This window comes from Diaporthe citri, assembly GCF_014595645.1.
Source record: "Diaporthe citri strain NFHF-8-4 chromosome Unknown scaffold_8, whole genome shotgun sequence".
In the NCBI taxonomy this organism is placed as follows: Eukaryota; Fungi; Ascomycota; class Sordariomycetes; order Diaporthales; family Diaporthaceae; genus Diaporthe; species Diaporthe citri.
This window is the reverse complement of record NW_025064853.1, coordinates 3,132,140-3,156,659: the sequence shown is the minus strand read 5'-3', so window position 1 is coordinate 3,156,659 and position 24,520 is coordinate 3,132,140. Positions and strand designations below refer to the sequence as shown.

At 53.4% G+C, this 24,520-nt stretch overlaps 7 protein-coding genes across 7 annotated transcripts; 3 read left to right on the top strand and 4 right to left on the bottom strand.

The window, feature by feature from the left end:
• Nucleotides 1–323: 323 nt before the first annotated feature.
• INS49_015206 (uncharacterized protein) lies at nucleotides 324–2,504 on the top strand (the record flags this gene model as incomplete). The annotated part of the gene is made up of 1 exon (XM_043175892.1): nucleotides 324–2,504. The coding sequence occupies one exon, from the start codon at nucleotides 324–326 to the stop codon at nucleotides 2,502–2,504; it is 2,181 nt and encodes a 726-aa protein (XP_043020849.1).
• A 695-nt stretch (nucleotides 2,505–3,199) lies between these two features.
• On the top strand, nucleotides 3,200–4,860 carry INS49_015205 (uncharacterized protein; the record flags this gene model as incomplete). Its single annotated transcript, XM_043175891.1, has 2 exons — nucleotides 3,200–4,729; nucleotides 4,783–4,860. 2 exons carry the CDS (start codon nucleotides 3,200–3,202, stop codon nucleotides 4,858–4,860), a joined length of 1,608 nt encoding a protein of 535 aa, XP_043020848.1.
• Nucleotides 4,861–5,083: 223 nt separating this feature from the next.
• INS49_015204 (uncharacterized protein) lies at nucleotides 5,084–6,307 on the bottom strand (the record flags this gene model as incomplete). The annotated part of the gene is made up of 2 exons (XM_043175890.1): nucleotides 5,084–6,104; nucleotides 6,213–6,307. The coding sequence occupies 2 exons, from the start codon at nucleotides 6,305–6,307 to the stop codon at nucleotides 5,084–5,086; spliced, it is 1,116 nt and encodes a 371-aa protein (XP_043020847.1).
• Nucleotides 6,308–8,859: 2,552 nt separating this feature from the next.
• INS49_015203 (uncharacterized protein) lies at nucleotides 8,860–10,092 on the bottom strand (the record flags this gene model as incomplete). The annotated part of the gene is made up of 1 exon (XM_043175889.1): nucleotides 8,860–10,092. The coding sequence occupies one exon, from the start codon at nucleotides 10,090–10,092 to the stop codon at nucleotides 8,860–8,862; it is 1,233 nt and encodes a 410-aa protein (XP_043020846.1).
• Nucleotides 10,093–10,824: 732 nt separating this feature from the next.
• Nucleotides 10,825–11,981, bottom strand: INS49_015202 (uncharacterized protein; the record flags this gene model as incomplete). Its single annotated transcript, XM_043175888.1, has 2 exons — nucleotides 10,825–11,712; nucleotides 11,778–11,981. 2 exons carry the CDS (start codon nucleotides 11,979–11,981, stop codon nucleotides 10,825–10,827), a joined length of 1,092 nt encoding a protein of 363 aa, XP_043020845.1.
• A 4,353-nt stretch (nucleotides 11,982–16,334) lies between these two features.
• INS49_015201 (uncharacterized protein) lies at nucleotides 16,335–17,719 on the bottom strand (the record flags this gene model as incomplete). The annotated part of the gene is made up of 3 exons (XM_043175887.1): nucleotides 16,335–17,102; nucleotides 17,174–17,428; nucleotides 17,477–17,719. 3 exons carry the CDS (start codon nucleotides 17,717–17,719, stop codon nucleotides 16,335–16,337), a joined length of 1,266 nt encoding a protein of 421 aa, XP_043020844.1.
• A 4,108-nt stretch (nucleotides 17,720–21,827) lies between these two features.
• On the top strand, nucleotides 21,828–22,874 carry INS49_015200 (uncharacterized protein; the record flags this gene model as incomplete). Its single annotated transcript, XM_043175886.1, has 2 exons — nucleotides 21,828–22,131; nucleotides 22,204–22,874. 2 exons carry the CDS (start codon nucleotides 21,828–21,830, stop codon nucleotides 22,872–22,874), a joined length of 975 nt encoding a protein of 324 aa, XP_043020843.1.
• Between the last annotated feature and the right edge of the window lie 1,646 nt (nucleotides 22,875–24,520).

Sequence of the window (24,520 nt, the reverse complement as noted above, 5' to 3'; positions counted from 1 at the left end):
AGAGGATCGGTGATCTCGGACTTCTTGTTGCTTGGGTGAAGCGTGTCGGTTGGCAGAGGACGGTCGAGTTGGGGCTGGAGAGCGTGGCTCTTAATTCACTGCTTCAGGTAACTTCCCTCATGAAAGCCAAGTGGGGCGCCGTAGGCCAGTGCTGCAGCCGCACTGGCGACAATCTTAGCTACCTAGCTGTCTAAACCCCCACGTCGGTCCATGCTGTGTTTACTTGAGCTCCCATCGCAACCGACACCGCACTCCACTGACATCCCGTCGCTCGCTCCCGTTTCTCTCGACTCAAACCGAAAACAAAGAGCACTCGCAGCAAGATGCCTCTGTCCCAGGACAACATTGAGGCTATTTGGGCGTGGGTGGAAGGAGATGGGTGTGCCATAGGTGGCATTTACAGCCAAGATGGAGACTTAAGCTCCCAGTTGGCAAAAGCACTGTGCGAGGACACGAGTGGCCACTCCATGCCTAAAGTCCTCTACGTGCGCACGACGCCGCTGGAGGCGTGTCTCCTGGAGCAGGAAATCGTCCAAGCCATGCCGGAGGCGGGAGGGTATACAGGTGTTTGGTCAGGGGAGGATGACGTGCCCGATGTGGCCTTGACTACCTACGCTGTCCTCCACAACTACCTTCGAACTCATACGGGCCGGCAGCAACCCATGTTCGAGGGGCCAACACTTGTCGTGTTCGAGCACGAAATAGGCGTCTGGGTAGAGGGCCTCATCACGCGGGACATGCTTGCGTTGGTGGCTGCGAAGCTTGCGGAGGATGAAGACGGCCCCTGGATCAAGATCCTCGGTCTTTCGTACTCTTCGAATCCACAGGAATGGCTTCAGCACCCCATCCGGCTCATGGGAGACCGGGACGGACGGCTCTCACTGGATATCCTTGTCGCTCCCGAGGATCAGGTCAACGGCGGTAGCTTGCGGAAAGCCGTATGGGACAGAGATGGCATTGAGGCATGCGCGGTTGAAATCGCCCACAAGTTGAAGGCGAATCTGAATGTGGTTGTTTTCTCCACTCCGGCAAGGTTCGGCGCCCTCTGTGATGCAGTCGAGGGCTTACATGCCGGAGAGTTTACAGCCTTGAAGGATTTCTTCTCGGAGTGGCCTCAGGTTCAACTCTCGGGCAAGGCCCTTCCAGTATTCACCCAAGCTGAAACCTTGGGGCACTTAATCCGCATGCCCCACGACGGGTACCCCTGTGGACTGCCTTTCGAGCGGATTGGTGTGGTTGTGATTATGCCCCCAGGGAAAAAGCCTGTGTACAGCGAAGAGGCACGAGTCTGCTTGAGGTCCAGCATATCACTCACCCAGCCACAGTTTTGGATCGAGTCAACCTTGAGAAGCTCTGGGCAATCCTCGCCCTCTGTGGTTTGTTTCGTTGGGGACACAGAGAGCCTTCCAAAGTGCGCCAATCACTTGGTCAATAGGGAGGACGACTATCTGGCGGGCTGGCTCTTCACAATCATGACCTACCCAGGCCGGCCCATAGAGGAGCTCCCTTTCTTCGGGGCCCTCTCAAGCCCGACCTACTCCCGTGACTGCCTCGGTCAGCTGCAGGTCATGGGACTGATTGAGCCTGGAAGTGACAGAATGGGTTTCGTGCACACGGAGCAAGGGGCCCGTGTAATGTGGGCTGATGAATATCTGGCCAATATCAGCCTGTCTGGTATATCAGCATTGGCAGATGTCAGTATGCACCTGGGAGGCAACATGGCTAGGTCAGCCGCCCGTCTGATCTTGCTTCTGGAGCATTACCCTACAACGGTCAAAGTTATCGCCCGACAAGGAGATGCAACCTCAGGGGATGACTTTGGGTTGATGCTGCAGGAACTGGCAGTTTCGTCGAGGAATGGTGGGCCTGGCAGGAAGCACGTTGACCGAGGCTCTCTGTGGGCGGCGTGGGTGGCTTTCGAGGGCGCGTCCTCGGGAATGGACTTGTCGCACGGTAATTTCGAACAAGTCTTTACCGATCCCGAGATCTTCCCCAAGATGAAGAAGCCTTCATTTTTCCTTCGAGCCACTGGGCTGCGTGGCTTCTTGGAAGATTTGGCTTTTTGGGAACAGAAGCTTGGTCTTGATCCTCTTCACAGGAACGACTGGGCCGATTTCCAATTGTCCGATTCAGACGCGGACGCCATCCAAGATATCATGGCCAGGGCATACTACCCATATCTATTGGATGTCCCTGTCGAGCTCAAGGACGGCAGCAGCTTGAAAGACAGCCTCGGCGCCTCGCTCTTCCGTTCCAGGTCCATTGTGCGAGGCACGAGCCCCATGTATAACTTTTACAAGAGGCTGTGGGCTGAAAGTGCGAGAGAGAAGGCCCCAACGCAGTCTAGGCACCTATACGCAGGAGTGTCAACCCCGGCGTTGGTGTTGGGAGACATGGGAAATGAAATCACAGCAAATGCTGTGATGGTAATTCCGTATGGGACGGCATTGGCCGTCGACAAAAACGGGGCGGATAAGTGGGCCAGGAGGAATTCTGGGCTGTGATCTCACCAGGCCCGGTAGTACTAGAAGACACTCAAATGAATGATAATATGTTCATGGAATTGTAGACACGACTCATTAGAACCACAAGTGATGAATTATTCGGGGGCTATGTTTATGAGATACGCCAAAACGTCCAGACCATGCATCCGCCCCGAGATAAATTCGAAACCCTTGTGCGTTTCAACTTTGGCTAAAGGAAGGCCTCAAGTGACTGTGTCTAAATTATGCTGCTACATCCACTACCGTCCTCTTAAATGAACTCGCCAGCTATTGATACAATCACCAAGAATGAACGTCAAACTCAGAATTCCGTGCCGGGTCACCATCCTTGCTCCGGCCAGCTGGGAGCTCCGGAGCTTCGAATCGATCCACTGCGCCGTGCACAGGCGTGAGCAGCTTCTTGGACCCCTGCACCCTGCCCACTTCCTTATCAGGACGACACTAGGATTTCGATTGGCTACTAGCGTGTTATGCACGGTCCACCCGCAACGGCCGGTCGACAACACCCATTAGGCCGACCACACAAACGTCGCTTACCACGCGACTCGCGACTTTCAAGCCTCCTACATACGAACCACGATTTTCTGCCGACACACGAATACGAGAAGAACGTTCCGAATCCTGACGAGATGGACACTCGCTCTCGCCCAGTTCAAGAGTGGGGACGTTTGCTGAGGGAGGGATGGCCGCGGCCGATGGCCGCGTCGTTAGGTTGGACGCCAGAAGAGGGCTCAGCCGTCATCTGTGTGATCATCGTAATGAAGATGGTCATCAGCTATACGGACAAAGTGCTCGGCCGTGGCGGCCACGAATTGGAGTCGGTTCGGTCGCAGGGTGCTGCGGAGGAGAAGAACATTCTCCTCAAGTACGCGTGGCACGACACCTCCGAGGGAGTAGAAGGGTCCAGGGGCATCGAGCCCACCGCAGTCCTACGCTTGCAACAGGAGGTCTATGCAGATCTGATGAGCCCCGAAGGCCAGTGGGCGCGAGCGCTTTCAAAAGGCGTCACATTTGAAAGGCTGATGGAGAGCCAGCCATTGTGGAGGCACTTCTGGTCTCGCTCCGAATTCCGGATGCGAGTGGGCTTCGAAATGGAACAGAAGGACGGATGGGTGGTGCCCCTGCAGCGCGTCATGGACCCTTCTGATGACACCAGCCCGGTTTCTGCTGCGACTTTAGCCAAGCAAAGTCTGGTTCACTGGTGCCCAGATGAGACCGAGCTGGCAAAGCGCCTCTTGCGGCCCCCCATCAGGGTTGATGAGCAGGGAGTGAGGTTCCGCCAAGTCCAGGGCTGGTCGTTGGGCAGGCAAGACTGCATCCGCGTCCTATATGACCCGGGCATGGAGAAGAATCCGACTGGCTTCCAGCAGCTTATTGAGTTCACGATTACTCCCAAGGCTCTGGAGATCGGCGAACATGGCGCCAGGTGGACGAACGGGGCTCAGATCGACTACCAGCTGATTGCTGTAGTCAGGCTTGGCCCTCCTGTATACATCAGGACATATGACAAGTCTGGGAAGTACAGCGTCCCCAGGGCTTTGTCCTCGCAGGCCGTGCTATGCCTGAACAATGACTGGGAATTGGGACAGTCCGGCTCTAAGTACATGCTGTACTATGTCCTCGCCAGCAGTACGGATCCCGAGGTTGAGCCAGCAGAAGAGAAGCCGCCCCCGATGTCGAAGCGCGGGTTGGCTAGGGTTGCTAATACCCAGCAACCAAATACGGGCCTCTCTAGCATCTCCTCGCTGCCGCCTGCGGATGCTCCCAAGGAGCCAAAGGCCCACCGGAACCGGGCCGCGGCGAAGGCTCAGGCGGACAGACCTGGCCTGAACCCCAATTATATGCCGCTCGGGGCGCCTAGGTCTCGGCGATTTCGCGAGGAGTCACCGGCCGGGCCTTCTGGTCAGCATGGCGAGTCTGCGGGAGGCTCCGATGCTGCAGACGCTCCGGCTATCGAGAAAGCCCCCAGGCCGCAGAGGTTCGACCTGCGGCGAAGGTCAGATCATCCGGGTGCACGTGAGGGCTTCCGGACACCGTTGGTGGACCCTGGTTGGGGTCCGCGACGGTGGGTAGGCGAGCCGGTCGAATACGATGATATGGAGCGCCCTCCTCGTTCTCAAGGCCTGCACCTCCGAGTCGGGCGGTGCCTCAACCTGAGAATCCCCGGGCTCAGCCTGGGAATGCCGGAGCTCAGCCTGGGAATGCCGGAGCTCAGCCACGACGGAGTAATGATCCGAGGCGCAGGGCAGATGAGCCGGGCGGCCCTGACAGCGCGCAGCCTCACATGTGGTACGCGGGCACACGCCCCGATCAGCCATTCAAGAAGAGGAGAAGGCTCGAGGAAGACGACATGTAAATGTCGAGCTGGCTGGCTTTATGCAGATTAAGATTAAAAAAGCATCTGACCTGTTGGCAAATCAAATTTTGTTATGTCCATGTGATCCGTAAATTGTATCTGGTGTGATTCGTGATTAGATTTGACTCTCGAAACTTGCTATCTAGTAGCCCCAGACGCTTGCATTCCGAGAACCCAACCAATTCAGTGACTGTTCTTTGTCTTCCTGTCCAAGAGTAATGCCCTACTGGAAAAACTTCGCCTTGGCTGCCTTCAAAGCCGGACCAATATTCTTTGGCAGCCTCTGCTCAGCCTCCCTCGACAACGGGGTGAGACCCGTGCTCGCGCCGGGGTCCAGCGCCTTGAGCATCTGACGGAACTTCTTGTCGTCACGGTCTTCTAAGCCGTCCTCACTTCCGCTGCCACTTGAGATGGTAATAGCTTCCATGCTCTTTTCCAAGCCTAATCGGCTGAAGTACAGCATGGTCTCGCTCACCGGCTTCTTCTCAGCCGGTGCTTCGGAAGGAACTACCTTCTTGAGGCTAGGATGAACCTTGCTGCCTTCTGAGTCGAAAGTGTGCACAACGTCATTCTGCTCACCAGACGACCTCAGCGCCACAGCCGCAAGCAAAGTGTACTCTTTTTGAGTTACAGACACTCTGTATTTGCCGTCCTTTTCGGCCTCAGCAAGCAGCGCGAAACCCTTGAGGTTCAAGACCTTCTGCTCCATCACCCTATCCATCGACACGGGAACTGAACTCGTCATCTTCACTCGCAGGCATATGGGCCAGTTTGGCAGCAGCATGGTAGTGTTGCCGCCACTGACCTCTCGCAGACCGAGCCGCTTGTTTATGCTGTTCTCAAGGCTCGGGTCTTGGTCCAGCTTCCAGCTGACCGGCCCAAAGTTCGCAGCCCGCTCTTTGGCTTGCCACTCTTCATCCCCCTTTGCCTGCCAAGCGATGACGTTTCGAAATGGCTGGAGCTCGCCTCTGCCCCAGAATGCGGCCACCATTCCCTCAGACTCCATCAAGGTCTCAAACGATACTTGAGACTGAGCCATGTGGCGATCCACGAGAAGGATATTCAGGAGATCTCGCTGCCGGTCCGTGACCTCGAGTCGCAGCAACCCGTTACCCCGGTTCTTGTCCAAGTCGGGGAGATGGTGCCACGCATATCGAAATAGAGCTCGAGTGCGGTCGAGCACCTCCTTTTCCACATTGTATATGGTCTGGTCCATCTCCCCAAAGATAACCGCCCGGCAGTGACTGTCTGCCGGCATCTCCCGGAAGATCCGCCGAAGCACCAGGACCGCCCACTCAATGCCAGTTGTGTTGCAGTCGGGGAGCCTCAGCGGAAAGGGCCAGAAGGCTTACAGCAGCTCGTTCTGCGTGGCCTCGTCTAGCTCGCGCATGTCGTCCACCGCGATCTTCTTGATTCCGTGCATTGTTTCGGAGAGCTTGTCAGCCATGGTGACGTCGTATGAAGAGATCTTGTGGATGTTCGTAGTTGGTACGGAGAGAACGAACTGAGAGTTGACAGGGCTGGGGAGTAAACCAAGCCAGTCTCGAGCTCCAACTGTCGGGTTCTCAGAGTCATCTGACACAACATCTACAAGCATAACTCAAAAGGCAAGTATGTTAGACTTCGGCTACAATCAATACTCATCTTCTTATGACCTCAGCATTTGGAATAATCAGATTAGTTCATTGGCTTAGTTGAATTACTTGGGACGGAATTTTAGTCTTGGACGAACACAAAGTGGCTTTTCTGATAGAATATCTCTTCCGGTAAGGTATTCCTTATCCAGAGCGTTTCAAAACTCATCTCCCTATTTGCTTACTGGAGAAATATAGCATCAACAAAAACCGTCCCGACGCCACTCCACTCCTACATTAGAGATTCCATTCTATCAAGTGAAGATCTCGGGAAGCTTCCGTGGACGGTGTTCTCCGTGCGGTGCGGTGGACCTCAGAGCCGTGGATTGCGCAAACAACAGGGCTGATAACGCCGAATCAGCCGGCGAGCTGATTCAGACAGCCTCCTGTATATGAAGGACGGGCTTCTGCTTCGGTCTTCAAAGACCAGTACGGGCAGCAGGCCGATGGTTTCGGGAGGGGTGCAAATGTGCCGCCTGGTCTTTTCACGCATCAGCACCAACAACAGCAGGCGTACCAGCCGCAGAACCCCCTTTTTGACCTGTGTTTGGCACCGCGGCTGAAAGAACATGGAGGCTGATAGACTGTCGAGGCTGAGGAAATAGGAATGCTTACAGGCTGTCAAGGCTTAAATAGCATCGAGGCTGATAAATGTCGACGCTGATGGAGTGTCGAGGGTCACAGAGTATCGAAGCTTAGAGACAATCAAGGCCGACGGAATCCCATATACAGGTTGACCAGCTCCTTCACTGGGACTGGCAAAGGTGTGAAACCGGATCCGTGCGAATGCTGTCATGGTAATGCCTCCTGGGGTCTGATCTGTCGGTGGCTCGGGATGAAGCACATAGATGGAATCAGAGGCATGGACTGAAGGTTAGATGACCCCGAGCTTTTCTCTACTGAATGACACCATCTAGAATGATATGATCCAATGGATCATCTACACGGCCCCGTCAAACTTTGGATGGGGCTCTCGCCGCATCACGTACGAGATCATCGCCATCTGGTTCGGTTCCGTCCACGCCTTGTCTGCAGTCATCATCGCCAAGAATAAGCCTTATTCATGCAGTATTTTACCTGAAATTGTGTCCTTTTGCATCACAGACCACCACATACGTTCTATTCGACCTTTGTAAGCACCCCGAATACGTGGAACCGCTTCGAGAAGAGGTGGAAAACTGCGAGTTCGGCAGTTTTATGAAAACCACGAAGGGACTACCACTCCTCGACAGCTCCTTGAAAGGATCCTCACCACTCAGTCCGATTGAGGCCAGTAAGTACCCTTTGCATTTATTTGCGAGCATGGGAGCGCCTGAGCACTTCTTCTAACTTCACTCTAGTGTCTGGTTGCCGGCAGGCTCCGAAAGACTTTGCATTTTCTGACGGCACCCTCATCAAGAAGGGGGATTGGGCTTGTGTTCCGGCAAAAGCAATTCAACGATGAGAAATACTTCCCACGCTGTGATAGCTTCGAGGGATTTCGATTCGCGCCGCCTGACAAGATCCCCGCGAAAAGCCCCGGTAACGGTGTATTCCAGCCCAAAGGCCCGTCCAGATATTCTGATCTTTCGCAGAATTTTGATTGTAGTTTCGTGAACGAGGACATGGGGAAATCACGTAGTTGGCGGTCATATGTCCTCCCACGGGAGGGCGTCCTCGTGCGCTTCTCCGAACGTAAATGATGTAGCTTACACAAGATCGAGAGAGAACCGGAAATTGAACGGCATGCTTGGGGAATACGGGAAAGCAGCACAACCACCGTATTTTGTTGCTTTCTTACTATAGTCATGAAGAGAACGGATATTCGCACCTGCAAAAACGGAAGGGGTACACCGGTAGATCACCACCTCACCCAACACCCATACCCAACACCCATACGCCTAATTAATATACCTGATTCAATTCAGGTGTATAGTTATTGGGTGTAGGTAAACGAATTAGACCTAGGTGATATGCTCTGATTAGCTATGGCAATGGTATAAGTTGATGTACTGGTATACCCTCTGTTTTTGCGGGTGCGAATTTCCGTATTCAGAAGAAAAAGCAATCATGTCGAATGGGCCTAACTGGCCCCATGCAGGGCTGGGCAACGACATGCGACTGTGGCTGCCCATGCGAGTGCTAGCCCGCGTTAACGACGACATAACCACAATGGGGCGCGACCCTCTACCATACATAGACGCGGCAACTTCAGGAATCGAAGAGGCAGTCCCTCACGTTCCATGAATGCTCAAGCATGTTTGGGCGGTGAGCAAGGGCAAGTACCATGGTTTCAGCAGTGAGTCTTGATGCTAGCGTTCCGGCATGAAGCGGAAAGGGCGACAGCCTTCTCGGCTTCCTCACCATTCTGACTTTTGCGTAGAATCTAGTTGCTAACCTCAGGATAAGTAGACCAGTCTTTGCTGCCGCCCCATAACAAAACGGCTGACTGGAAGCTGTACTCGATTGCTTTCTTTGCACGTTCCCTCATGTCCAACTCGAACTGAGCAAGCCTCACCTTCAAGACGGCGGAATCCCAATTTCCATTCGTCCTAGACGCAGACAAGACATCACACAACTGACCGACGTCAACAGCAGCCGTCTCGCCCCCAGACCCTCCGCTCGGCGCCATAGCATGGATCGAGTCCCCAGCAAAGGTGATGCGAGTATCCGTCGGCCACGGCGAGATGTCTGGCTTGTTGGAGTGTATTGGAGTGACAGCGCTCTGTGCTTGCATCTCCAGCAGCCTGCGGAAGCACGAGTCCCAATCCGCCGCCAATCTTAGCGCGTAGGCTCGCCTTTGCTCCTGGGTCAATAAGGGGACCGAGGCTTCCGGCGGAAAGGATAGGACCCAAAACACGTAGCTTTCCTGGTCAGAGAGGTTGCATCCCTCGATAGCGGACAGTTTACCACCGTGTGGCCACACGATCGGAGCGAACAGCATCGACTGGTTGGGATTCTTCTTGTCGAGGGCGATTGCAAAGTGCGCCCGGAGCACCTCTTCGTGCCCGAACTCACCCCGAAACTCGTCAGTCAGGGGAGTTCGTCCCCAGATGCAGCACCTTTCTGTGTCGACCAATTTTACATCCGGAAACAACTGCTTCCTCACCTTCGAGCCCACCCCGTCCGCTCCGATAAGAATGCGTCCTTGGGCGGCCGAACCATCTGCGAAGTGCACACGCACACCGTCTCTGCCGCCGTCGGACAGCAGCTCATAACTCTGTGACGCCTTTCCAAAATGCACGTGATCCTCGATCCCGTTGAGAAGGAGCTCACGAACCCAAGGCCTGTCAACATTGACGGAGCGGTCCCCGAGTCGCCACGTGTCTGTCTGTTGGCCCGTTGAGGCATCGAGGACGGCGAGCGCGGGCGGTTCGATGCGGCCCGCGTGCGTCTTCTGGAAGAGGGACCACATCTGCGGCGACAAGGTCTTCTCGAATGCTTTGAGGCCCCCGTCCATGATCCGGTAGCGATGACCCCTCGACGCCAGAGCTGCGTCGCGTTCGAAAACTTGGAACGGGACGTTGCGGTGCTTGAGTCCCTGGGCAAGCAAGAGTCCCGACATGCCCGCCCCGACTATGAGGACGTCATCAGCGCCGGCGGTGCTGACCATGCTCATTTTGCTTGCAACTTCGGGTTTGCAGGCTGGGTTGAAGACCAGACCTGGGGCCTTCCTGAGGTAATGTTACCAATGTCTCGAAGGCGTGATTTGAGACGCAAGTTTGACTGGTGATTTGTAGTTCGACTTGAAATAGATGGAAAGTGATTGCCAACATCACGGTAATTGAACGGGAGTGAGCGGTTCGGCTGTAAGCACTAGTTAATGAGGGGGATGACGGTTGGGATTCTAGGCTTAAACCAATGTGATCTAGATGCTATAGTCATGTAAGAAATAGCAGGACGGCACTATCCTTAGTCTAGCTAGTATATATCTGTCCTTTTGTTCTTGCCAAAGTGCATGATCTTGCTGCAAACCAACCTTGGAACGATCCCATAGCAAAGTCTCAAGGGTTTCCCCTATTCAGATATATAAAGCTCTGGGCTCCCATTTAGGTATTACTAAATGAAATGAAAGCAGAGGTCGGGTTTCTAAATGAGGGATTGCAATTGTTTCTCACGGGAAGGAACCGCAAGGCGCCCGCATTATCCGGCTGCCGATCACAAGCTGCAGCACTGCTTCAGAGACTATTGGCGGTACCATATCATTCCAATTGATGAAAGCCGCTGCGGCTAATGCACACCTATTTATATACAAAAGCAGAGGTTATTTACGAGAATCCAAAACTGCCACGAGCTCCTATCCATGTCAGAGACACTAGTCTCCACCTCGCTGAGCCGTCCTTCCGCCCGTTTAGCAGGCAGCGCCACCGCTGGGGATGTTCTGGCACTTGGTGCTCTTCTTCCCACCAGTGACACTGTTGCCGGACCAGGTCCAGCCAGAGCAGGAGCCCTTGCCGCACAGCAGGTAGGTGTTGGTGCCGGAAGAGGCGACGGTGCCCTTGACGCCGGTGACAGTAAGGCCGGTGATCGGGACACCAGTGGTGGGGGTGCCGGTAGGGCTGCCGTTCTCGTAGTCCTGCTCGATGACGATGCCGTACTTGGCGATGTTGCTCAGGCTGATATCGTTGTAGGTCACGCCGGAGACCTTGCCGGTAGCGCCGGAGACGGTCTTGATACGGACGCCGTTGTCCGAGTTGATGACCTTGCTGTGCTGGATGTGCACAGTGTCGACGGTGTTGTCGGAACGGCCTCCCACAGAGCCAATAGACAGGCCATGGCCGCCAGTGCAGGAGCCACCGGTGAAGGTGATGTTGGTGCCGGAGTTGATGGCCAGGCAGTCGTCCTGGTTGTGCACAACGGCGCCCGAGATGTAGATGTTCTGGGAGGAACCAACGTCAAAGGCGTCCGTGTTGTGGCCGAGCTTGCCGCTATCACCAGCCGAGTTGTCGTACGTCACATCGATGACGTTGAGGTCGGTGGCCGAGTTGATGCTCATAAACTGGACGGGCGAGTTCTTGACGTTCAGGCCCTGGATGCTGGACTGCTTCATGGAGTGGGCGTAGAAGAACTTGGGCTTGGTCTTGCCTCCGTTGGAGCCCTTGCCGTCCCACCACTTGGAGCCGTTGCCATCGATGACGTGGCCCGAGGCGCCGGTGACAGTGATGTCAGTTCCGGAGACGGAGATCAGGGGGCCTTCCCACTCCTTGTAGCCGAATGAAGTGGTACCCTGGAAGATGACCTGGCGTGGAGGAGGAAGTGTCAGCACAGAGTACTGTGTCTCTTTCGATCACAAAAGTGACATACCTTGGTGCCGGTCTTCAGCTTGGTCAAGTCAAGCGTGGTTCCGGCGGGGACGGCAATGTTGTTGAGGGTGATGGTGGAGCAAGAAGCCTTGCCCTTGATGGCGGCAGCAGCATCGGTAAAAGTGCAAGCATCGGCTCGCTTGACCTCAGCAGGAGCTGCGTTGATCATGGGCAGCAGGGCTGCGAGGGCGACGACGGGAAGCATGGTTGCGGGTTTTGGTGTTGGGCTGGCAAGAAGTGATAGCACGAGGGCAGTTATGGAAGTTGAAAGATAATGAACGGATGCAAATAGCAATCAATGCTGGACTTGGAGGGATGTGAGAATGAGAGACTGGAGAAGAGCTTGGCAAGGCTGATGGAGCTGAGTTCCAAGATCTGACAGCTTGGCAGTGGAACGCCCTCTTTATAGCCCCAAGACAGAGAGGCCTTGATTCATGCCGGCAACAGTCTGGGTTGTGCCCACCGTCTCCTATTGCGGCAGTGCCGTCCGGATCATGAACTAGTACTGGCGAAGTGGACATTCAGGGCGGATATTACCAAGTGGGGACTTCCCAAAACGGGGAAACAAAGTACGGAGCGGAGGAAAAATGGATAGCAGGCGTCGTTGATCATGGGACTCCGTCGTGCTGTGTGCCGACAACTACTTTGCTTACAAGGTGTGTGCTGCAGTTTGATTCCTGAATGCACAGCAAGGTCACGATGCGACATGGGGCATCAACGACTGCCCGACATGAGGCATGAAAGTAGGATTCTTGCAGTCTTGGGCAAGACATTGCACAGTAAATCACCTTCAGCGCCAGGCAGTGCGTAATGGCAGCCGGTGTGGTTGAAGGTGCGAACGGGAGACTGCAAACAAGTTACCAAACATCAAACATGCCTCTGCGGTATAATATCGGACCCGGCCCACAAGTCAAGCTCTCGGTTGGCTACTCATTGCCGCCCCTGCCCCGAAAGTAGCGTTGCATCCAGGTTCAAACAGAGCTAGCGAAACTGGTGGTCCTCCAAGCCCCCGTAATTTAGAATACGATCTAGCTCACAGCCAAGGGAAAGCTTGTCCCCGAGCCAAGCCTAATTTCTTCCGTGTTATGTGACTGGTGGAATCCAGTGCGTCATTCGATTTCCTTGAGCGTGACCCATCTTAAGAGGAGCCGCACATTCGGCCTCGAGATGGCCACCTATCCAGTCCCAGCTATGTCATGGAAAGCAAGTTCCGCTAATGCAGACACATGACAGAGTTATGAACAGAGGACCCACATATCGGGTGTGGCGAATGAGTGTATAGACAGAAGACGCAACAAGAACGAAGAATAGGGAGATCAGGAAGATCAGACTGACGCTTGGCGAGATCACAGGCCTGCGTATCCACATGCCCCACACCCCACGCTCGCAAAAAAAAAGTAACGAAACAACGTGGCGGAAGCGCATGTCTTGCCCTGCCGCATTTCTTCCTCCCCTCTCGTTCCCCACATGGTGCAAACAGCTACCGAGATACAAGAGGCTAGCCTGGATCTGGACCCTTGACTGCTCGAAGCCACAAGTGCATGACTATCGGGTTGCCGGAAAATTGAAAACGCGCGAGGAGGGCGACATGGGCAGCATGCGCAGTCCAGAACTGCGCGATGTCAGTCGAACTTCTCCCCTTAGACATGCGGCAACATTTTGTCTCCGACACACATCGGGATAATCTCGACATAATGGTGTGCGCAATGCGATGGTATCGCCTGGGTATGAGGTCATCGGGTGCTGACGCGGCTGTCATCCTGCCTTAATATACCTATAGATACACTGTGGACGCGAGATCGAGGACGCCGAGGTTCTAGCCTATTCTCCCCACTGTTTCAGATGCTTAGCAAATGCTTGTTTGCACAATATATGGAGCTGCTGCATTCTGCTGGAACGCCTGGATCGATCTAAATCCGGCCTCCTTTTTCAGGAGGTGGGTCGGGACTGTTATAAATCCAAGTACCTGCAGTTCGGATGCACTCACTCCCTGCTTTGAGCATTTTAAAACGTAGCACGTCTTGCACAAGACCGGCCGATGTGGATGGGTGGATTGGATTGGGAAGAGAAGGCCACAATCAGCCCACCACATCAATCGTACTCGCACCACGGTACGCCTAAAATCAGCTGCAAAAGCCCGAGCTCATGTGATCTTTGATTCTGTCTGTCCATACACACGAAGGAAAGTCTTTTGCTCGGCCTCTGCCGTGTGAGCTGCAGACGAATCCCTTGCGTGGTTCGTACCAAATGAGTTTAGGTGGGCTCAACCTCAATAACCTTGACTGTACAAATAGCTCCCGCCCTGCATTTGAACTGAGAGCAACTCATTTCCACCTGTAGCGTATCGCAGCTGCCAGTACACAGAAAGATTATTGATAACACTACGACAGGTAATTAGATCCGAAAGGGGTGCCATCGGAAAGCGCGGGTTGGAAAATATACTGGAGACTGAGAAACTGGGGATGTGATGAAAGGAGTTTAGTACGCACGCGTACATCGAGATGTCTCGTCGCTCCCGTGTTCACAATCAACTTGGAGCAACAATTATCACAACAAGCGGGGCCGGAAAATATTAGAATAGCTCCTATGCTGCGGACCGGGATTTCTTTCTCATCCCGGCACGGAACGGAGGTTGATGTAGATTAATACCATATATGTCAGTGATTAATAAGAAGAGGAGGAACTTTCTTTTCTCCTGTACTTGAAGGAACAGCCTTGTGACAGCCTTGTAAACCATGTGGTCACTGTGCTCTAAGCTTTAATCATCACTTCCCATTTAGTCTTCAATCTTCCCTCGCACTTTCATAATCGGGTTTTCCAGCTATAAGCATTCTATAATCACATATTTAACTTCAGATGGGCAACTGCTAACATTACTTGTTTTACTCGGAATTATGTGGCTCACCTGCTAGTAGTTGCCGGGTCTGTAGTTTGATCAAACCCATGTGTTACATTCTCGCAATCAAATTTATTCAAATTCTCCGTCAGCTTTATTTATCACAAGATCTAGCAAAATGTTGAATGAGGAGGAGGAGCTTTCGAATCAGCCACATGGCGATCGGAGCTATGAATGTGCCCATCCTAGTCCTAATTAACGGGAACAGTGTCATAAAGTTTTACTAGAATATATCCCTCATAGTGACCTTCTGCACCCAAGCCACGAAGACCTGATCGAGCTAATACTTTGAAGGCATCCTGCTAACATTGCGTCACTGTCTTCCCCCAGGTATGTGTCGGTCTGCTCAAGTCGAGGAGTGGCACAAGTTTCTACACGCTGTAGCCCGACAAGATCCTCGACGTGGTCATTGTCATCCAAACTGGGAAGTATTTTGAAACAGCAGACAAATTCAACCTTTTCATAAGACGGGACACAATACTAGGACATGAAGTCGAGTAATCCAATGCAGAAGTCGCACATTAAAGAGTGCTTCCAAGGGGAACATCACATGAATGCAGGCATAATTTAAATGATGATCCTTTCGGAGACAATATCCAGACTGGCCTGCAGTGGGGACCAATTTCCAGATTGTCCAGAGATGGTGATACTAGAGTATTTCCAGAGATTTCGTGTCAGGGAAGGACTCAATGTTCACATTCGGATTGGAATTGTCACTGGTAGAGACCATTCAGAAGCTTTTTTCAGTCTGTTTCCTGAGACACCGCAATTCCATTTTTGCTGTCACAATCTTTTATCCCGATGCATTCAAGGGGGTATGACGGTTTGGATAAACGATGATGGGTCTTAATTTCTGCTTAAGTATAAATATTTATAACGTACAGAGCTATTATTGCAAAGAGAAGGCCATCAATATGCAGTTTCTTTCACATATCAAGGGCAATACTGTTATCTTAGGCAGGACGATGCCCAAAACTACAAGCCAAGGAGCAGTGAGCAACACATTGCGGCACAAAAGCTTGACAGGACTTGAGCCAAATTCAGTTAGACAAGTTTCATATCTCAGTCGCCAACGTGCTATTCTCCAAGTGCAGACCAGTCCAGTCGTTGTTGCCATCATCACATACCGTCACCCCGCTGCGGAGTCAAGATGTCTCATCTAGATGTGTCTTGCGGCAGAAATATCGAGAAATGGCTCATATTTGGGGCTGGTTGCGCAAGTCATGCAGCATGTCTCCTTAACACTCGTCTGTAAAATCATTATCATCAGCCATATCTGCAAATTTCGATACTGCCGGAGATGCACGATGTCCGACAAGTGGTATGTACAAGCCATGTCAAGTGTCATTGCTCTTTTTGCTGAAATCCTGACCCAGACTTGACTGTCGCAATATTGCAAGCCAAAGGCCGTCTTTTGCCGGTCCTCATTGGGCATACTCAATCACACGATCTCAGGTTTCTGGTTTGAATCATGACCTAGAGGAACAGTACGGACACAACAAATGACACTGCGAAGATGAATTAAAGACTGTATTTGTACTGGGTATCGATGCCTCAAATATATATCTACAGGAATATGTGAGATGGCGCTACAGAAGCGACAATAGTGCGACACAGGTCAAGAATGTGACCGGATGCCTCCCAAAGAGCAGTTGAAACAGCTTAGACGCATTGGGAGTACCAGTCATTGATAAACTCACACTTGCCCGAGGAGCAGGAAGTTGATCCAGTGTAGCCCTGGCCACCGCACTGGCCGTAGAGAGCAACGGAGCCGGAGCCGGCCTCGGCGGCCTTGGGCTCGGCGACCTCCTCGGAAACAGCCTTGGATGAGCCCTTGGACGGGGCGGACGAGGCGCTGAGCTTGCCGGCGCCGGCGTTGCTGGGCACGCTGGACTTGATGTCGCTGGCGGCCTCGGCGCTGGCGATGGACAGGCCGTCAAAGTCACCAAAGAAGGAGGTGTCGGTATACTTGAACTCGTCTGTGGTCTGGTCCAGGGCGTTGACCTCGCAGGCACGGCCGAGTGCGCTCTCACACTGGGCATTGGTGGTGGCATCAGGAGAGGAGAAGAGCCTGCCCTGGTAGTCGGAGACGAGCTGCTTGACCTTGATGAAGGCGTTTCCCTCGAAGATTCCGCGGGCAGCCGTGTCGCCTCCCTCGATGGCGTGGCCGTTGACGTCTTCCCACACGTTGTTGACGGCGTGGAGGAGGGTGCCGCCGCTCAGGGCGGGGCCACGGCCGGCAGTCTTGTAGATGTAGTTGTTCTTCATGGTGATCTGGTCATCCTCGCCGACCATCTCAAATGTCCAGTAATGGTATCCGTCACAGCCAGTGGAGAAGTCCGACTCGCCGTTGATAAAGTTGTTGGACAGTGTGATGCGCTTGCTGGGGTTGAAACCGAACACGTAGTGCTGGCGGCCGGGACGAGCGGTCTGGAACGAGAATTAGCCAATGTACAGGGTGAATATGCACATATAAATATATCGTTACCAGGGCTTCCTACCGTGACGTGGTCAACCCAGACGAGGTCGGCGCCGTCGAAACCGATGGCATCCCCACCCCAGACATACTCGTGATTCAGGTCCGAGACCATAATGTTCTGAATAATCACGTTGCTTCCCCTCATTCTCAGCCCCTTGCCCTTGATGGCACCATCACTTCCCACCCCGAGGATGGTCTTGTTGCTGCCGACGTCGATGGGCTGAGTAGGAGCCTTCCACCAGGTGGCCGTCGATCCATCGCCGCCGTCACAGCTATCCTGAATAATCTTCTAGCAGGTGGCGCCGTTGCCCCACGATGCGCACACATTGCCAGACTCGGTCCCCTCTGACTCTGTGTAGTCGTACTCCTTGGAGAGCGTGATGACGCGGGGCTCGTCGTCGGTGAGGAACTCGGTGAGCTCGTCAATATCCTTGGGTGTGACGGCGGCCACGCTGCCTCCTCCAGTGACAACAGTAGCAAAACCCTCGACCTCTCCTAACACGCCCTGGGCGGCAACCAGGCTGGATAGTCCTGCCAGGGCGGCCAGGATGGTAGAAGTTGACTTCATTGTGGGCGTATCGGTGATGCTGTCTAGAATAAAACCTTTGAGGCAAGACAAAATGCTCTGTAAAAGAAGAGAATGGCTACAGCCGGGCTCCAGAACCCGGTGAATGAATGTGAACGGTTACAAGGCTGAAAGAGAGGCGGGAATGAGAGTTGACAACCAAAGGAGAGCGAAGGTTGGTAGCGATGACAACTAGAACAGTTAAACGATGGAAGACGAGCCCATCTTCAAATGTACGACGATATCCGAACTGCCATGCCAATTCAGCGCGAGAGACGGTAGATGCCGCCCCGCCGTCGCCAAGAAAACGTCCATTACAGTCCGAAGGAACTACGGATTCCCTTGAATCAAATTCAATGCGCGACACGGCGCTACGCGAAGGGCGCGGGCCTCCGTATTGGTCTCTGCCGAGCCAGCAGTGGAGCATGTGCCGCCTCTTCCGCGGAACACACCAAGAGCGTTACCCAGAAGGGCCAAGTTGACCCCCCTATCCCGGCCCCCAACTGCCACTTCAGCTCTGAGAAATGCAAAGGATTCCAAAATGGTCCATCAACCGAATGCGATCGAGAGCACATGGAGGAATAGATTGAAGGAATATCTTGCACCCCTTGCAAGACCATTTCACACGTACCCAATGAGTGCACAGTAAATACGGCCGCTCCACTTCCCCAGATCCTTCCTGGCATCTCAGCGGGACGTCATGAAGCTGCCTCTGGATTTCTCGACAGGGTCTGTCAATTTGAATTCAGCAGCAGAAAATACCGACTCAACTCAGCGCACCATAAGCCTCGGGACAGTATCTAGGATAACAACACCAGACTAAGTTTACTGGAGAGCCTCCTTGCCGATGGATATGGAGCTTTATGGTCTCAGGAGAGGGATGGTTGACGGGTAGGTTAGGAGGATGACGTGTTTCTATTGGAGATGGCTTGACAGGCTGATCTGTGGCAGTTATTTGGACGTGTGTGGAAGAATAATTCTGAGGGGGGTTTAATTTCTCTTTACCATGTATAGATAGTCTTTGACCAAGGTCTGCTTGATGCCGTCAGTATATCAGAATGTGTTCAACTTGGCTAGTGTTGATTTCCTACTACTTCTTTACCAATTGACTCTTGTATTTGGTTTCACTGAGGGTTTCACTGTGGAACGCCAGCATGACAGATCTAAGTATGATGCTTACTGACAGGGGTAGCAATCATGCAAAGGAACACAATATTATTTGATCTCGACAGGATGACGGAGGATGATGAAGGTGAAGCGGCTTCATGCGATAGGGGGCAGCCATTAGTATAGATATTCGCACGGATAAAAACATCAACGGACGTCTGCGGAGCGAAGACTACACGAACACACAAGTTCCCGGAAGTAATGACGTGATGCTGCGGGCAACCAGGAAGTGCAGTTCGGGGACCAAAGGTGAAGCACTGCCCTAGACCACTCGAACTCTCATAGTAGGAATGGGGAGACCTGTTGATCGTGACCATGTTCACGGGATGACTGAATAGGTGCTGAGTTCCGATTGTGCCACGGATTTTCCATGCTTACATGCCAGTGGTTGAGACGACGTGCTCAAGTGGATTGATTGACTCCGCGAGGTAGGTCTGACTGTGCACCTGATCGGCCTTCTGCCACTCTTTGGGCATTCTTTGCTCCTTTAAATATGGAAGGCGCCACAGTAAAGGTGGGCCATGCTCATATATAGCGATGTTGTGTTCGGCCGTTCGGCCGTTCGGGCTAGTAAGACCGGAGCGGGTGAGCCACACCGCGCACCGTGCCTCTTACTTTAGTTGCACGACTTCCGCTGTGCCTACATGGTGTCATCAATGTTTGGACCAGAACGCAGTCTGCAAATTGTGGCTCACGGCAGTTGTTGAGAGCCGCGGAAATTTCCACCCGGAGCTAGACAGGGCCAAGGTATGCTCTGGTGACGCTGGCTGGAGCATTGCGCTCTCGAACTTTCTTGCCGTGGCTATCATGCTGATAGCGGCAAAGGGAAAGGGGGCGATAGGCGGCTAGGTCAATTGCGCCGACACTGGACCTCGTCGCCAATATATTGGCTTGGTCTGCCCCTGCCAAGCGGTACAGGCATCATACCTAGCTCCCGACAGGCTGGACCTACAAAAACCACGCCTTGGACCGCAAGAGGCTCTGCAGAGGAGGGCATTTTACCTAGTTTTTGCTAGGTGTTTCGCCCATATAGACTATATCAGGCGGCACTGATTGAACACTATGCTTTGGCGGCTCCGCCCATCATGCCACCGCCCGGGCGTCAAGAGATGTCGAGTTGTTGAAACAAAGCCAACCAACCCCCCTTGAACCGCTGACCTCGTTTCCACATCCGAGCCTCGTCGGGTCCGACATGGAGGTAAAAGAACCTGGGCGTGGATCACAGGATCAGACGAAAACATTGTTTTAGAAACACTTACTCGTGAGTGGGCAAAGCCGATTGATCGACAGTCTGAATCGCCAAGAGATGGAAAGATGGAGACAGGATGATCTCGCCTACGCCGTTGGATCAGGTCAGTCTCCTGGGTAATCTTAGACGGAGGAATTCAACCCATTGGGCAGTCAGTCAGTTATTGTCCGGCATGATGTATTCCACCCTCCCTGGGCGGATAAAAATGATGTTGTGCCATAGACGGTTAGCGGACCTACCCTTAGATCTTGGCACTTCTTAATTTCAAGATTACTTTAAAAAAAACGCATTTCACTTATTTTAAGGAATGTAAAGAATACCAAATTAAGCCTTAAATAATATTTAAGTAAGGCTTATTAGCTACTTATTGCGCTTAACCTTTTGCCTTAGCTAACCCTTTCTTAATTTAATTGCCAGCCTAAGAAAGTAAATTTAATTCAACTGAGATGTTAAGTTTTCAAGGTGGAGCCGCTTTTCCTTTTTCGGCATGACCATCGTTTTCGTCCGCCCGGGGAGGGTGGAATTCGTCGTGCCGGTGGTTGTTGTGGGATTTCTTTCCACCGTATCCTCGAAAAGATTCCGAAGAGGTGCTGCGAACCCATCCATGTTCCGGGGCCCAGGACCCACCCCCTATGCCCGTATTGCATGTAGACGAGGCCGTATGCACACCGGTGGGCTGGTGTTTTGGCGCTGCCCAGGGACTCGAGACGGCTTGGAACTACGTAGCGTGGCATCACCATCTCTGCGAGCCGCATTTCCTCTCTGGATATGGTGACAATGCTCAGCACGTGGGCTGACGCGGGCGAAACAGTGAAACGGGCGTGTTTACTTGTTCCAAGCACTCGCAGGATGAGCTGTCAGGGGCGCCAAACCAAGCCGGCTGGCGCTTGCGAAGGCACATCCCTGGCTGCCAAGACCCCCTGCGACCGACCTTCATCAAAGTTCACCCCACTCCCCAAGCAACACGCGAGCTTCGCCCCCGACTTCCACCAGTTGCCAGCCCGCCGTCAGCCCGGCAGAAGTCTTGGTGTTTCGAGCAAACAAGCTCGTTTCCGCTTGCGTTCTCGTGCATCACCCGCAACTTTCCTCTTCGGACCCCCTGCTGGGCCCTGCTGGGGCTGGGGTGCCCCGGCGACCCACCAGTTGAGCCGCCTCGGTTGACTCCGGATGGGCGCCTACTCTGACGTCCTGCCTGCCTGCCTGCAACTTCTCAGGAGGCTGTCGACGCTATGCCGTGTAGAGAAGACATTCCCGTGCTAGTTGTGGGCATTCGATGATTCCAGAGATCCAAGCGAGCTCGCTCACCCGCCCCCTGGGCCAACATGCCGACAAGAGCGGTGCCTGCTCCGAGCTGGGCGTGGGCGGGGACGTTGGACGCCATCATCAAGCTCTTACCTTGGTACACACACCAACTGGCGTACAGCACTGAGAGACGCACATACACATATATATATATGCATTCGTCTCTGGCCTGATCAACCACCATGACCTGATCTTCATCCCTTCAGCATTCATCTCATTGCAGGCCACACTCTTTGGTTTCGTACCACCCTCGTTCTTTTTCCAACCCATCTGACTATCTTGTCATCTTCACTGTGTGAAGCTGGGACATTCATTCTTTGAAAGCCTACCATCGTCAACCTTTTTCACTTCAACGAAACAAATCGTCAAATCCACCTCCCCTCCCCACCAAAGATGCCTTCCTTCACCTCCAAGCTCGCCCTTGCCGGCGCTATCCTCGCCTCCAAGGCTGCTGCCCACGGTCTCGTCCAGGGCTTCGCCACCGACGGCCAGTACCAGGAGGGCTTCATCCTCGACGACTACTACGCGAAGCAGAACACGGGCAAGGCCCCCGCCAAGGCCGGCTGGTACGAGGAGGCCACCGACAACGGCTTCGTTTCCCCCGATGCCTACGGCAAGGCCGACATCATCTGCCACAAGAACGCTGAGAACGCTGCCAAGACCGGCACCGTCGCTGCTGGCGGCAAGGTCGACTTCTGTGAGTCATCATGTCTTGATGGAAAGGGAACCCCCTTTCACGAGATCCAACACTAATCTCGCCTCAACACAGACTGGACCGCTTGGCCCGAGTCCCACTTCGGACCCGTCCTGACATACATTGCCAACTGTGGCACCGCCGACGACGCCTGCTCCACGGTCGACAAGACCACCCTGAAGTGGGTCAAGATTGACGAGGCCGGTATCAACCTGGACACCCAGAAGTGGGCTGCCGAGGACCTGATCGCCAACAACAACACCTGGTCCGTCACCGTGCCCGACAGCATGGCCCCCGGCCCTTACGTCTTCCGCCACGAGATCATCGCCATGCACGGCGCTGGCTCCGAGGGCGGTGCGCAGAACTACCCCTTCTGCATCAACATCGCCATCACCGGCAGCGGCACTGAGAGCCCCGAGGGCACCCTGGGTACCGAGCTGTACACCTCCACCGACCCCGGTATCCTCTTCAACCCCTACACCACCCTGACCGACTACACCATCCCCGGCCCCGCCCTCTTCGGCTCTGGCTCGACCGGCGGCTCGACTGGCGGCTCGACCGGCGGCTCCAACTCGACCACCCCTGCCACTCCCACCGGCAGCGGAGCCTCCCCATCGGCCACCGGCGGTGCTCTCCCCACCTCCACCGGCTCGCCCGTCACTGGCGGCTACGCCGACGGCGATGACGAGGAGAGCTCTTGCACCAAGGCCCGCCGTCACGCTCGTGACCTCAAGCGCCGCAACTAAGCCACCACACCAGGGCTTCTGTTGTGATGTGTGTGTGTAAGATATGACTTATTGAAGGACATGAGTGGTTGGAAGAACCTACCTACTTCGTTGAAATGTACATAGACTTTTATTCTTGAGATAAACCTTAAGTGTGCGGCCTACCTTTTCGGGCTGCGCCTGCCCCTTGTCAATACCCCTTCGGGGCACCTCGAAATCGCAATGCAGATACAATGAACCAAAGCAATGTCTTGTGCACTCGGTGACTGGATGTCTTTGAATGTGTAGTTGACTGCGTAGTTTGGTGGTTCGTTGAATGGGAACTTGGTCGGGTATTTGAATGTGTATCTGAGCGTGTTTTGAGCACGTATTCGAGCACGTTCTGAGCATGGATTTGAGCAAGTTTTGAGCATGTATTCTGATGAGATTCGAATGACAACGATGTAGACTACCCAATATGAGCAATTATAACCACGCCTCATCTAAGAATTTCCAGAACAGCTATAGAAACACTCTTGGTCAAGAAAACTTACGAATATACAATAAGACAAGACAGCAGTTGAGCTTAACCGAGTTAAAGCCCACCTATATGAGGGCAACTTGCCTCCCATGAGCGCCCTGTGTATCAATGTCCTTGGGCAAGAAATTATCCTCTTGGGGTCACCTCTATGGGACAACCTCCCTGGGACAACCTCCCTGGGCAGAGATTCTTGATGAGGGCAGCATTCCGGGGCAAGCATGGTGCCTTTAGCAAAGCTGACCTTTGTAGGCGAGGGCAGGCGAGAGCAAGGGCAGCGGCTGTGGGCACTGGTGCACTTCTGGCGAGGGCTTGTATAGACCATGCCGATGAAATAAAATCACACGATGCCTCCATGATAACTGTCGTGTGGCTCAAGCCGTGACGCTTCAGCCATTGATTATTAACAATGTCTCAAATGCCTCACACCATGAATTACTGCTCGCATATTAAGACCAGACAGAGTAGTAAACCAGCATCAGTGTGGCAGGGAAGACTGGGTCTGGCAAATATGCGATTGCTTGTATTCAAAGTGGGCGTATGGCTAGTTCTGAGTGCAAAAGGAGGAGAAGGAACCCTTTTTAAAGACGTACGGCCCCCATGCACATGACACTCCCCGCCTCCCGGACCCCCAAGTGACTGCCATAATCGGACTTAATCGGGACCAGCAGGAACAATTTCATCGTTTTCTCTGAAGTGCCACTGGAAAGACCTTGCGAGCACCAGGTTTCCTGTACATTAATTGCATTGTGACTTTCCCGAGACTTCTGACCGAAAACCCTTATAAATACATATGCAATTTTCTATGTGCATCTCTGTCTAACATTAAACCATTTTGCTCTTGGTGGGCATTCTCGCCGAAGAGTATCTGCTAGTTCTAGCTCAGCCAGAACCGATGGATTGATCGTTGCCGCGATCCAAAAACTTCCACAGGCTTCCTAGCAATTGTCAAGTCTTTGTTATGGTATAGCAATAGCATTTGCAGTCTTCTGGGTGTCTTAAGGAAAAGAATAACTACCTCAAGTGCGCCGGCAGATAATTCGCGTGCCAACCCACGCGTACACACCTAGGTAATATTCAATCCGCTGCAACATAAGCTGGCTGTCCCAATAGGTCTGATATACTCAACATCAGAAAGGTTCAAAAGTGG